Source organism: Neofelis nebulosa, chromosome 5 (assembly GCF_028018385.1).
Source record: "Neofelis nebulosa isolate mNeoNeb1 chromosome 5, mNeoNeb1.pri, whole genome shotgun sequence".
In the NCBI taxonomy this organism is placed as follows: Eukaryota; Metazoa; Chordata; class Mammalia; order Carnivora; family Felidae; genus Neofelis; species Neofelis nebulosa.
The window spans coordinates 86,056,835-86,072,033 of NC_080786.1; the positions used below are offsets into that span (position 1 = coordinate 86,056,835).

A 15,199-nucleotide genomic window follows, 5' to 3' on the forward strand; every position below is an offset into this window, starting at 1 on the left:
ATTAAGTACATACACTCATTTAAGAATCAGATGATATATGTGTATATTGTGTGTGTGTGTGTGTGCCTGTGTGTGTGTAAAAGGCAGAGTAAGGTAACCTAAGTGATGACAGGGTGGTCAAGGAAGGCTTATCTGAGAGGTAGTGACCTAAATAAAGTGAGGGAGACGTGTAGAAAGAGAAAGAATACTTTAAGGAAAATAGCCACACATGGATATGAACAAAGAACATTCTGCACAGAATAGATAGCAAGTGCAAAGGCCCTAAGATGAGAATTACTTTGATATGTTAAAGAACAACAAAGACTCCATGTGGCTATAGCCAGGCAGAAAACAGAGATGAGATCAGGGAGTTATCAGCAGAAGTCTGGTCATAAGGCTGGGGTATGCCATGTTTGGGTTTTATTCTGAGTGTGACGGGAAGCTACGATAGTGGAATGCTGTAAATTAATTTATATTTTTAAGTTCTTTCTGGCTCCTGTATACAGAACTCATTGTAGAAGGGCAAGAAGAGAAGCAGAAACACAAGTTGGAAGGCTATGATATAATCCTAAACAAGAGGTGGTAGTATTGTAGACTTGGAGGTGGCAGAGGAAACTACTGTTAGTTGGATTTGGGGTGTAATTTTGCTAATATGTTGGATATGGAGAATACGGAAAAAAGAAAAGTCATATAAAAAGCTTTAAGGATAGGGGCGCCTGGGTGGTGTGGTCGGTTAAGCATCCGACTTCGGCTCAGGTCATGATCTCACGGTCCGTGAGTTCGAGCCCCGCGTCGGGCTCTGTGCTGACAGCTCAGAGCCTGGAGCCTGTTTCAGATTCTGTGTCTCCCTCTCTCTCTGCTCCTCCCCTGTTCATGCTCTGTCTCTCTCTGTCTCAAAAATAAATAAACGTTAAAAAAATAAAAAAATAAAAAAGTTTTAAGGATAAAACTCATTAAGCTGCACAATAATTTGCCTGCCAAAAATATTTTGAAATTATAAGCTTTATGGCTGATGTGTTGGTTAATTGTTGGCTTTCACCACCACATCACCCTTTCATGGGCTCCTCCTCTGTATTGCCAGATGCTAGAAATCTGCAAAGTATATTTCCTAGGCCTCCTTGCAAACAGAGAGGTTAGGTTCTGCCAATGTAAGCCAATGACAGCAGGACATAGAGGAAGCCACGGTTTTTTCTGCTTCTGTTCTGACATAGCCATCAGTGAGCATCTGTGAGCCACACCAACTTTGAGCAGCCATTTATGACCAATCTGGGCAGTTTCAGTGGGACTACAGGCTCCTTGGCTCTGCAGCAACCACAAGAAGGCAAGCTCCTGGCTTCCTGGCCAAGTTACATTGGCTGTATTCTCAACAGTGCAATACTTAGGAGCTCTGGGGAACAGTTTCCCATGTCCTCCAGCCCCAGGGGCAATAGCTACTTCCCATATTTACTAATCTCTAGATGGCACCACCTTAACTCTTTTTATTCCTCCAACCCTTCCAACACTTTTGTAACCAATTCACTGTATTAAAATCTTTCTGTCAGAAATATCCTAAGTGGCTTGTTTTCCTGAACGTATGCCAACTGATATAGTAAAGAAAGAAGCGTCACTCTCCAGAGTCTACTTTCACATATTGTTGTTCCTCACAACACTCTTACATATAGGCATAGCAAATTCTATTATTCCCTTCATATAAAGCAACAAACTGAAAACTGAAAGTGATTATTAAAATACTTTGAAGATTTGTTGACAAGAAATCTACCAATACACATTTAAACAATTTATTTGCCAAGTGTTTATCTTAAGCATAAATTTTCACATTTAAAGTTATAACAAAGAGCCAAGGTATTCTTATGTAAAGTAATAATGCAAGACTTACTGATTTAAAGAAAATATCAGAAATAAGACTATTACAAAAGATAATATATTATGGAGAAAACATTTAACTTTTTATGTTAATTTCAATCAATAGCTTTTATCCCCCCCAAAATTAGTTCTTACTATATTACATTTTTTAAGAAGTTTAAATCCAAATGATCACTTGATTTAAAAACAAATCAAACATACTATATACTGGCATCTAAATCCTCTAGAAGGTAGAAAGAGAATAAGACGACATTAAGAAAACAAATTGGTGCAAAATATTAGAGATACAACCATAAAATGCTAAGAAGAGGGGTGCCAGGCTGGCTCAGTCAATTGAGCATGCAACTCTTCAACTTGGGGTTATAAGTTTGAGCCCCATGATGTGTGTAGAGATTACTTTTTAAAAAACTAAAAAAACCTCTTAGAAGAAAACAAAGGGATAAATCTTCATGATCTGGGATTTGGCGATGGATTTTTGGATATGACCCCAAAAGCAGGAGCAACAAAAAAAATAAACTGAATTTCATCAAAATTAACTTTTGTGCATCAGAGGATATTATCAAGAAACTGAAAAGACAACCTATACAGAATGGGAGAAAATATTTACATATTTATCTGATAAGAATTAATATCCAAAATATACAAAGAATTCAGTTTTTAAAATTCCAATTTAAAAACAGGCAAAGGACTCAAATGGCCACGATGGTAACAATGGCAGAAAACACACAATGGCCAATAAACACATGAAAACATGCTCAACTGTATTAAGCATCGGAGAAGTACAGATCAAAACCACAGTGAGACACTACTTCACACCTACTAGGACAGCTGTGATCAAAAAAATGGAAAATAATAAACGTTGACAAGGATGTGAAAAACCAGAACACTCACACATTGCTGCTGGAAGTGTAAAATGGTGCAGGCTCTGTGAAAAACAGTTCAGTGTTTCCTTAAGAAGGAAGTAGTATAGAAGTATCATATGCACCAGTAATTCCACACCTGGATCTATACTCAAAAGAACTGAAACCCGGAAATGAAGCAACACTTGTACATGCTAACTTCAGAACAGCTAAAATTTGAAGTACAATTAAAATAAATATCACCAGATAACTTTACCCTTAATTTGACCAAAAAAACCCAAAAAAGTAAGAAAATCAAATAAACTAAGAACCAAAAACTGGCAGATTTTTATAAAGAGTATGTGTTGATAATTTTGAAGCACCAAATAATTATATGACAGTCATATATGTTAAGCTTTTTAAAATTTTTTAAGAAGCACATAACACAAAAATTAAGTCAAAATAGATTAAAGACTTGAAAATAAGACCAGAACCCTCTGTATTGCCAGGTGCTAGAATAAAACTCCTAGAAGAAAACACAGGCAGTAACCTCCTTGACATCAGTCCTGGCAATGATTTTTTCAATTTGATACCAAAACAAAGGCAACAAAAGGAAAAATAAACAAGTGGGACTACATCAAACTAAAAAGTCTCTGCACTGCAAAGGAAACCAACAACAAAGTGAAAAAGCAACTACTGAATGGCAGAAAATATCTGCAAATCATATATTTGATAAGGGGTTAATATCAGGAAGGAAGGAAGGAAGGAAGGAAGGAAGGAAGGAAGGAAGGAAGGAAGGAAGGAAGGAAGGAAGGAAGGGGGGAAGGACCTCATACAGCTCAATAGGAAAAAAAAAATCCGATTAAAAAATGGGCATATGGTCTGAATACACGTTTCCAAAGAAAACATACAACTGGCTAACATATACATGAAAAGATGTTCTACACCACTAATCATCAGGGAAATGTAAATCAAAATGCAATGAGACATCACCTCATACCTGTTAGAATGGCTATTATCAAACAGACAAGAAAAAAAAAAACCCAAAAGGACAAGAAATAACAAATGTTGGCAAGGACACAGAGAAAAGGAAACACTTGTACACTGTTGGTGCCAATGCAAATCGGTGCAGCCACCAATGGTGGAAAACAGTATGGAAATTCCTCAAAAAATTAAAATTAGAACTACCATATGATCCAGCAATTCCACTTCTAGGTATGATCAGAAAAAAGTGAAAACACTAATTTGAAAAGATATATGCACCTCCATGTTCACTGCAGCATTATTTACAATAGTCAAGATATGGAAACACCCTAAATATCCATCAATGGATGAGTGGATAAAGATGTAATACACATACACACGCATGCGCGCGCGCGCGCACACACACACACACACACACACACACACACACACACACTGAAATACTACTCATCTATAAAAAATAATGAACTCCTGACATTTGCAACAACACAGATGGATCTTGCAGGTATTATGCTAAGCAAAATAAGTCAGAAAAAGAAAAATAGTGTCTGCACTCAGATGTAAAATTTTAAAAATAAGGGTGTCTGGGTGACTCAGTCATTTAAGCATCCGACTCTTGATTTCAGCTCAGGTCATGATCAAGTAGTGAGATCAAGCCCCACGTCAGGCTCCACACTAAGCGCAGAGCCTGCTAAGGTTTTCTCTCTCTCCCTCTGCCCCTGTCCTGCTCACACTCTCTCTCTAAAAAAAAAGAAAAGAAACAAGAAAAAAATCTTTGAAAAATAACAACAACAACAAAAAATGAGCTCAAGCATATAGAGAACAGACTGGTGGCTGCCTGAGGCGGGGGTAGCGGGTGAAAGGGTTCAAAGGGTGTAAATTTCTATAAAATATTCAATGAATATGTTGTAGGGAGGTAACAAACAGCATGATGACTACAGTTAATAATACTGTACTGCATATTTGAAAGTAGGTAGGAGAGTGAGTCTTAAAAATTCTCATCACAAGAAAAATAAATTATAACTACGTACAGGTACACGTGTTAACTGAACTTACTGCAGTAATCATTTTGTAGTATATACAAATACAGAATCGTTACTTGGAATCGCTGTATACATAAAACTAACATAATGTCAATTATATCTCAATAAAAATTTTAAAAAAAGAATGTATAACTCATAGCTACCATGTTTTCAGTAAAGTTTTACAAAATTTATAAAGGAATTTCTTGACATTCTAAAAGTATCCCTCATTCTTGAAGGCTAAATGCCCTCAAATCTTAAAGACACATATAAATAGCCCAAAGAATACAGCAGTCTTTAATACTGGCAACTGATAAGACAAAGAGGATATATTTGTAAGTATTTAAAAGAAATAGCTAAATTTAGAATGATGACTTTTACTTCGTCATTCTTAAAATAATTCCTTAAGAACTCCCAAAGGCACAACTTAAACAAAAAAATATAGCTCTTATGGGTATATATTTCAGTGATATTAAGTTCACCTTACTAGAACGAGAAATAAAATCTCTCTCTGTCTCACACACACACACACACGTTAGATCCACCCAACTAAAAAGCTGACAATTTAAAGTTACCGAATTACAACTTAAGTACTTTTGTAAAATACTGCCACTCAAGGAATATACTAAATATTAACATGGTCATAGTAACACCTACTTGCTGACACTTACTGTGTGAAAATTTATCATTTCTTGAAGACTGTCAGAAAACTTGGTTAAACTTGTCTATGAAAGAAACCAAAAGAAAACCAAGTCATTTAAAAGCCACCAAAATAGGTCACAAAAATGTTACTTCAGCATTTCTGACAGAAAGATCAAGTTACATTGTAAACAATGACATTTACTTGCAAGGGCAATTTCATGGCATTGCCTCATGGGCATACTCTGCAAAGAGGACAAGTCTACATGTGGAGAGTGACATAAAACCCCAGAACAGTCAAAGAATTAATATTGTCATATCAGTAGGAGTATGCTAACAAATAGTAATGGCACATATAAACCTAAAGGTAAAATTGAGTGTATCAAGACTGCACATTTAGACATCCCGGAGTCAAATAATCATGAAGGCACATCCATTACCTAACCAGGTATTATTCCTCCTGGAAGAAATAACATAATACCACAGAGTACAGCAAGGGGTCTAAGTTAACCAAGCATAGCGAGCTGACAAGAACTTTCCTATACAGCCCCATACATACAGCTAAATACTATTCGTAAGGTTTAATGCTCTCTGCTTGCCCCTATAAGCTCCTACTAGGGAGCATAATCCTCCTCTGCCTGCTCAGGCCCTCTTGTAGAGGATTCAGCTCACTACCAGAAGTAAGCTTACATTCACAATGCAAATCATCCATCAACTTCTAACTATGCTAGAAAACAGAATTATACAAAATAAGACCAATAGGTGATAGCTTTTCTATTCCTATTTTTACCACTATAGCCACTAATACGTTTAATAAATGAATGCATAATTCTTTAATATCCTGTTGCATTTAACATATTAACTAATTTTAACAATACTAACCTCAACTACAGCATCATTACTAGAATATTGTGCCAGGTCTCGAATCCCATTCATGAATTGTTTATTTGCAACACAAAAGGCCTTTCCGGTATCAATCATTGCGATACAAAGTTTCACAAGCTGAAAAAGAAAAACATTACATCAGGTTGAAAATAATTATACAAATTACTTAGTTGAACAAGTGTTAGTAGTAGCTTCATGAGTTAGCCTAGTTTAGATAAATTATGGTTCATCAATAAATCCAAAATAGACCAATTGAAAATTGCTCTTTTCCCCTCTGACTTATAAAGTAAATTCATAGGAGGGTTGTACCAAAACAGTTGACCTTTTAGGACCCAGAAGGTGTGTTATAACAACAACAAATCATTTTATCAAGTCAAACTCAAGCCCATAAATTAATTCTATAAAAATTTGTCTAGGAAGAACAGGGAACTTGAGGCAGAACAACCAGTATGTTAAAAAATATTTTAAATTAAAAAAAAAAAAAAAAACTCAAAACCTGTGGTATGTTGGAGAAAAGGGGAATAAGCTGACATGTTGAGTTAGTCATGCTGGGCATTTCAGTGTCAATCTATCAAAGAAGATGTCAGAATTGATTAATCAACCATATTTCTCCAATGCCTACTGTCCTAGGCACTGTGCTAGTGTTAAAATTGAGACTTTCTTTCATCTTTCTTTCTCTTTAATTCCTTTCCTCCCTCCCTTTCTTTTTTCCATTCCTTATTTTTCTCCTTTCATTCAAACATAGAACATTTTCTTTAATCAAGCAGTATCTTGGGTGAATACATATATATACATATTTTTTTTTTCTTCTTTTTAAAGTGGAGAAGGAAAGGATACTGAGGGGGTAATGCAGGGGTGGGAGGGCACCACGAAGAGCACCCCCCCCAAAAAAAAAAACCTTTAAAAAACATCTAAAGGATCTCAGAAGTATGTTTTAAAACTGTTATACCCTAGGGCCTAGAAGAACAGAAGTTAAAGATATAATCTCTCACAAAACAGATGAACATAAGGGAAGGGAAACATAAATAATATAAAAACAGGGAGAAGGACAAAACATAAGAGACTCTTAAAAATGGAGAACAGGGGCGCCTGGGTGGCGCAGTCGGTTGAGCGTCCGACTTCAGCTCAGGTCAGGATCTCGCGGTCCGTGAGTTCGAGCCCCGCGTCGGGCTCTGGGCTGATGGCTCAGGGCCTGGAGCCTGTTTCCGATTCTGTGTCTCCCTCTCTCTCTGCCCCTCCCCCGTTCATGCTCTGTCTCTCTCTGTCTCAAAAATAAATAAACGTTTAAAAAAAAAATTAAAAAAAAAAAAATGGAGAACAAACAGAGGGTTAGTGGAGGGGTTGTGGGAGGGCGGATGGGCTAAATGGGTAAGGGGCATTAAGGAATCTACTCCTGAAATCCCTGTTGCACTATATGTTAACTAACTTGCATGTAAATTTAAAAAATAAAGTTAAAAAAATTTTTAAAAAACATAATATCTCTCTCAGAAGCTCTAATTCTAACCAACAGACAAGCAGATACATTCCCTACAGCAAAAACACGACTGCTATGCATGACAAAACCAAGCATGATGGAACAAAGGAAGAACATCTAACCAGGACTATGGGCTTAAATAAGGGAAGGATTCCTGGAAAAGGTAACACTTGAGAAAAGCCCTGAAGACCAACAGGAATTAGCCAATCAGACAAAAGTAATGGGAAGACACTACTCTAGGAAGAACATGTGCTAAGGCCCAGAAGCTCAGTGGACAGGACAAAGGCAGTGTGCAGTGTGAAAATGTGTGGCATTAAAAGTATGATGTTAGAAATATATACAAGGACCAGATCAGGACAAGCCTTGTGTACAATGCTAAGATGTTCACAGTTTGTATGAAAGGAAAAGTGAAGACAATGATTGGTGAGTTCACCTGAGTTCCATCTTAGAATGATGATCTAAAAGGAGAAAAAATAAAAACATGGAAAGAAAGAATAAAGATAAGGAGATTGGACCAAAAACCATGAGAGTCTAAATTAAGGCAGTAAGCAGGGAGAGAAAAGGGAGACAAATTCAAGAACTACAATCAAGTACTCTGGTACACTTATGCAGACGACTGTGTCCCACCAAGGGGAAAGTTGGAGCTGAAATTCAGCCTGAGCTTGGCCTGCCATGGACTACTAATTCACACATTAAACTGGCCAGCAAAAAACTTGTTTTCACTGTGTTGAGCCTGTGAGATAAGCCAAGTGGAAAGCTGATCAAACACAAATGAACACAGATGTTTGCAACTCAAAAAAGACTGTAGATACAGATACAGAAGGCATCAAAAAATATACAGTATCAGTGCTACAGTGTTATGTCCTAGACAGAGAGCAGAGGACAGATGCAGAGTGAAAATTACACAAAGGAGACTAAAGAGGAAGAGGGAAAGTAGGAGAAAAAGCAAGAGAATAATTTCACCAAAGTAGAAAAAAGAACATTGTATCAAAAGACGGATGATGAATGGTTCGAAAACTCATAAAAGTCAAGTTTTAAAAAGACTTAAAAAACATCTATTGCGTTTGGTGGCAAAGTCACCAGCATCCCCGGCAAGAATATTTTAAGAGAAACTGACTGGGGGCTGTTAGGTTACAGTAAATTATGAACTATAGATGAAGACGACAAAATGATAGCTCAATATATGCATATAAATTCTACAGAATACCCTACAAGAACATCCTATACTAAAATAAGGATTCTGTGATAAAACAAATCTAGCAAACTCTAGGGTTTTTTTTAAATTTTTTTTTTAACGTTTATTTATTTTTGAGAGACAGATCATGAGCAGGAGAAGGACAGAGAGAGGGGGGACACAGAATCCGAGGCAGTCTCCAGGCCTGAGCTGTCAGCACAGAGCCTGAAGCGGGGCTCGAACCCACAAACTGCAAGATCATGACCTGAGCTGAAGTCGGATGCTCAACCGACTAAGCCACCCAGGCACCCCTGGCAAACTCTAGGTTTAAAAAGCTAAACAGATTTCTTTATTGCTGAACTTTAAAGAGCTTCTGATATATATTCATGTGTACTGTGAATCCTAGAAGAGTATAATATGTAACATTTCTCAAAAATATTTGATGTGGAATTCTCTTCACAGGAAGCATTCTCATAGAAACAACATCTCATAAAACTCACTATGAGAAATGCTGGCAGAAATTAGTCTTCTAAACAGTTTGAAAATTACAAACAAACAAGTAGAAAATTACAAAAAAATAGAGGTGCCTGGCTGGCTCAGTCAGTTAAGTGTCCAACTCTTGATTTGGGCTCAGGTCATGATCTCACAGTTTGTGAGATTAAGCACCGCATCAGACTCCACACTGACAGTTTGGGATTCTCTCTATCCTCTCTTTCTGCCCCTCCCTCTGCTCATGCAAATGTGCGCATAGTCTCTCTCTCAAACACACACAAAAAAGAAAATTACAAAAAATAATGTCTTAAAAATCAGAAAAACTAATTCTAAAATTCATATGGAGTAAACATTAACATGCAAGAAGACGGAAAAAAATCAAAAAGAATAATGAGATGGGGACATAAGCCTTATATTTTTAAAAATTTTTTTAACGTTATTCATTTTTTGAGAGACAAAGAGAACACAAGAGGGGCAGAGAGAGAGGGAGACACAGAATCTGAAGCAGGCTCCAGGCTCTGAGCTGTCATCATAGAGCCCAATGTGGGGCTTGAACTCACAAACTGGGAGATCATGACCTGAGCCCGTGAGACACTTAATCAACTGAGCCACCCAGGCACCCCAGCCTTATATATTATTAAAATGTATTATACAAGTGCAGTAGTTAAAAGTCTGGTAATGGATGTGAATAGACAAACTGTTCAATGGAATAGAACAGAGTCAAGAAACAGATACAAATATGCAGTACTTCCAGCCAATGGGGGGGGGGGGTAGATATCCAATAAATGACATACGGATCCTAGATAGCCATCTAATGGGGAACAAAGAAAACAAAAAACCAAGTTGAATTCCAAATGCTCAAATTAATTTCAGATGGAATAAAGATTTAAGCATGAAACATTAAATGAGAAAAGTAAGAGAAAACAGGAGGTAATATTTTTTATAATCTCAAAGTAACAGAAGTCTTTTTGAGAAAGATGCAAACCTCAAAAATCATAGCAGAAACATCAATTCAACTACAAAAACATAAAACATTTCTATAAGAAAAAAACAATAAACTTAGTCAAAAGAAAAACAATAAAATGGGAAAACAATATTAGTAACAATCACAAGGGACTAATTTCCCTGCTATAAGAAAGGGTATACAATCATCTTTGAAAAGCAAACCAGCCACTAGAAAAAAAGAAAAAAGAAAAAAGGTCGACAGATATGTACAGATAATTCCCAGAAAATTCAAATACACCCTATACCCATAAAAAAAAATCAATCTCACTCATAATTTTTTTAAAAATTGCAAAATACTGTTTTTTACAGAACAGCAAAGATCAAAAGTTTGGTAATTTGCTATTGTAGAGTGGGTAGGTATGGGGAAACAGGCACTCTCACACATTTTGGGGGGAGGGGATATAAATTGGTACAATTTCCATGTAAGGCAGTTTAGCAAGAGCTATCAAAATTTTAAACAATTACCCTCTAACCTAGCAATTTCACTTTTAGAAAAGTATTATACACAAAAATTTTCACATAAGCTACATGACACACATGTGAAGTCATTCACTGCAGCCACAGTAAAATACAGGCAACAATCTAAGTATCCATCAGTAGACAACTGGATAAATTATGATATATCCATTAATGAAATACAATTCACCCTTTAAAAAGAATGAGGCAGCTCTATAATTAATAACAAAAACCAAAATCCAAGATATATGTTTTCCAAAAGTAAAATGTAGAACAGTGTTAGTATTTTTGTTGGAGTGGGGAGAGGAGAAACACAAATACTTAAAATCTTTTATATGGTCAGAAAACTTCTGGAAGGACACACAAGTGTTCTCTAGGAAAGAGATTAGAGGAGGACTAATTTCTCACTGATTTCTCTACCTTTGAGTTTTGTGTCACACAGGTGGTATTCAACAAATTAAATACTTATTTAACAAATTAAGTAGTTAAAAAATAATTAAATTGAAATGTTCTATAAAAACTGAAAGAGAGGTTGGTAGTATAACAATATGGATAAAAACACAAGGGTTCTGGGTTCAGTCAGCTTAGGTTCAAATTCTACTGCTGTCATTAACCATCTAAATAATCCTGAATGACCTTAACCTCTGCAAACTTGTTTCTTCTGTCTGATATGATCACAATGGTACCAAACCATATCAGGTTACTATAAAAGAGTTAAGATGATGTGAGAAGTAACTGAAATGATTCTTTTTCAGAATTACCAAATAGGTACGCCTGGGTGGCTCAGCCAGTTAAGCATCTGACTTCGGCTCAGGTCATGATCTCAAAGGTTTGTGAGTTCGAGCCCCATGTCAAGCTCTGTGCTGACAGGTCAGAGCCTGGAGTCTGCTTTGGATTCTGTGTCTCCCTCTCTCTCTGCCCCTCCCCTGCTCATGCTCTGTCTCTCTGTCTCAAAAATAAATAAACATTAAAAAAAAATTTTTTTAAAGAAATACCAAATAAAAACTATGCTTCTAGTTAACAATAGGTTTACAACCTGTTGGAAACATGTACCAACTCTACACACAATGGAGTCCCAAACCCTGAGACACTTCACTTCCTGGTTCTTCCAGGCTTTGCAATGAGCGTGCACCAAAGAACTGAAGTCTCTGAGTCACCTCAAGGAATGTGCATTTGTTCCAATCAGACAACTTTTTGCCTTACATGGGCATAGGTGTAAGGCTTCCGGGTAAGGCTGTAACCTCTGTAGTACTCAGCCAAAGAGCAATCAGGGGAGGGACTTGTACCCTAGGAGATAAATTGCCTGCTGCAACTGCCCCAAGTGTGCCTATCTATCAGACACACTTGCAAGAACATCGATTACAGCCTCTCTTCACTTGCTCCGAGTCTCTGCATCCTCCTTTGATTGGGTCAGTGGGCTTGTTTCTCACAATAGTGCACATAAAGCTCTTAGAACATTACTGGCACATGGTAATTACTAAACATTTATGTTTCCTTGTCAGAGTTTTCTTGTTTGCTTTTGGTTTGTGTGTCTTGTTTTGTTTTGTTTTTGTTCAAGGGAAGCTTGAACACTTTCTACTTAAAATAAAGAGGTGATAGAGGGGAAAAAAAAAAGAGAAAAGTGGCTAAAGCAAAGTCCTAAGAAATTAAGAGTTTGGAATTACATAGGAAAAGGAATACTTTTATCATTCAAATGGGAGGCAAAGTGGGAAAAGAGAAGAACAGATTCTAAATTTCTAGATTAGGGGCATCTGGGTGACTCAGTCGGTTAAGTGTCCAACTTCGGCTCAGATCATGATCTCACGGTTCATGGGTTTGAGCCCCGCTGGGGCTCTGTGCTGACAGCTCAGGGCCTAGAGCCTGCTTCAGATCCTGTGATTCCCCTCCCTCTGCCCCTCCCCCACTCACACTGTGTCTCTGTCTCCCAAAAATGAATGAAGACTTTAAAAAAATTTTTAAATAAATAAATTCCTAGATTAGGAGCAAGAAATAAATGTGTTCCCACCAAAAAGAAGACAGAGTCAAAGTCATCTACTAAGAAAGAAGAACACAGTGATAAATGTTGAGAAAACAGGGAAGTAAAATAGCTGTTAAAGATAATAAGATAACCTGAATGAGTCTTGGAAAATTTGCTTTGCATCAAGAATTCCAAGAATGTGTAGCTCCACCAGTTGGTTTCACGAAATAGTTGTGTAACTTCTCCTGTAGGGCTTTATAGCCCAGATATGACACAGAGAATATAAATTGTTAGGCTAATATAGTAAGAATTCTGTAGAGTAGGTGTTATGGAAGGATAATGAACGCCTCCAGAAGAAAAATAACGACGGAATAAAATTAAGAACAGACTGAAAGTGTTCATAGCAGTATTATTCATATTAGCTAAAAAATGGAAACAACCCAAATGTCCATCAAATAATGAATGAATAAACAAAATGTGGTATACCCATACAAAGGCATAGTATTCAGTCATAAAAAGGAAATATTGGAGGGGTGCCTGGGTGGCTCAGTAGGTTGAGTGTCCAACTTTGGCTCAGATCAGGATCTCGCAGTTTGTGAGTTCAAGCCCCGCGTTGGGCTCTGTGCTGACAGCTCAGAGCCTGGAGCCTGTTTCAGATTCTGTGTCTCCCTCTCTCTGCCCCTTCCCCGCTCATGTTCTGTCTCTCAAAAATGAATAAACGTTAAAAAAAATTTTTTTTAAAAAAAAGAAATACTGGAACAGGTTACAACCTGGGCAGATGAACCTTAAAAACACATGGTAAGTGAAAAGATGCCAGTCACAAAAGGCCAAATTATGATTCCACTTATATGAAATGTTCAAAATACGCAAATCCATAGTGACAGAATATAGATTAGTGGCTGCCAGAGGATGTACGGAGAGGAAAATTGGGAGTGACTGCTAACAGGCACAGGATTTCTCTCTAGGGTAATGGAAATTCTCCGGAGTTAGACACTGGTGAGGGTAGCACAATACTGTGAATACACTGAAAACACTGAATCGTACACTTTAAAAGATGAATTTTATGTTAAGTGAATTTTATCTCCAAAAACTACCCCCCCCCCCGCCCCAAATGCACTGAAAGGGCAGTAAGTTTAAAAGGGGTCTAAAATATCAGAAGTTTATAACCTGAAAGACGAGAGGGCTGGCTAAGCTTGAAGAACAGAAGCAGGAGTGAAATGAGAACTGGAAGGACTGGAGACTCCAGTAAGAAAGTAAGAGATCAGCATTCCAGATTTCCGAGATGAGAACTCTGAAAGGTAAGGCATAGCTATGGCCATGAGAACAGGTATCAGAATTAGAATAGAGGTCACTATCACAGGAGCTGGAGAGACTATGGAATTGTCATACTGCTGAACCATACTTACACTGCAGCCACTGAGGAAGAAGGACTGACTTGATACTTCGCCTTAGTAGAGGACACTGATGACAGGTATAAATGAATAATCTAAGTCTACAAAGAGGGAAGATTTTACTAAGTGATAAGTATGTCATAGGTACTTTTCCAAATGATGAGAATATAAACAACTTATTTGCCGACTGCCCTGGAGTAAGTAACAGCCTAAGTCTCATTTTTTTTCATGTGCAAATTGGGTATAATGCTAACTGTGCAACATTGTTGTGACAGTTGGAGATACAAGTAAAATTTAGCACTTGACACATAGTAAATGCACATCAAATAAGGGGTTTTTTTTATCCTTCAAAGACAATCTGTCTTCAAGAAGCTAATAATTTGTTGAAGAGATACCATCATTAACATTTATTTAGAATTTACCATGTGCTAAGAACCATACTAAGCATTTAACATATATTAAAACATTTTATCTATATAACCTTACTAATAACTCTATGAGACAGATACTCCAATTTTATCCACTTTGGAGATGAAGAAACTGAGGCCTAGTAAGGTTGAGGAACTTGCCCAAGGTCATACAGCTTAGTAAGTGGTAGAGCCAGATTCAAACGCAGGCAGCCTTACTCCAGGCTTTGTGTTCTTAACTATTAAACCATGCTACAATCCAAAGACAATGATAATATTATAATAATTTCAATGGAAATGTGTGAAAGAAAGAATGCAATACAAGAAAAAGAAACTAAGTTTGGTAGTACTTAAGCTGTGATTTAAAAAGTATCTGCTTGGGGTTCCTGGGTGGCTCAGTCGGTTAAGCGTCCGACTTTGGCTCAGGTCATGATCTCGTGGTCTGTGGGTTTGAGCCCTGCGTCAGGTTCTGTTGACAACTCAGAGCCTGGAGCTGCTTCAGATTCTGTTTCTCCCTCTCTCTCTGCCCCTCCCCTGCTCATTCATATTCTCTCTCTCTCTCTCTCTCTCTCTCTCGCTCTCTCTCTCTCCCCCTCTCTCTCAAAAACAAATAGACATCAACAAATTTTTAA

The 15,199-nt window shown here is 37.2% G+C and overlaps 1 protein-coding gene across 7 annotated transcripts in view; it reads right to left on the reverse strand.

Moving 5' to 3' along the window:
- ACAP2 (ArfGAP with coiled-coil, ankyrin repeat and PH domains 2) overlaps positions 1–15,199 on the reverse strand; it is a 157,592-nt gene that overhangs the window by 80,220 nt on the left and 62,173 nt on the right. For 5 of the 7 annotated variants that reach the window (XM_058730902.1, XM_058730903.1, XM_058730906.1 and 2 more), the window contains exons 3-4: positions 6,209–6,328; positions 5,359–5,412 (exon numbers count right to left, since the gene is read on the reverse strand). In XM_058730902.1, coding sequence (XP_058586885.1) covers positions 5,359–5,412; positions 6,209–6,328 — 174 coding nt within the window. Of the gene's footprint in view, positions 1–5,358; positions 5,413–6,208; positions 6,329–12,921; positions 13,420–15,199 lie in introns of those variants that run through there. The other 2 variants (XM_058730909.1, XM_058730904.1) reach the window with 2 other exon arrangements.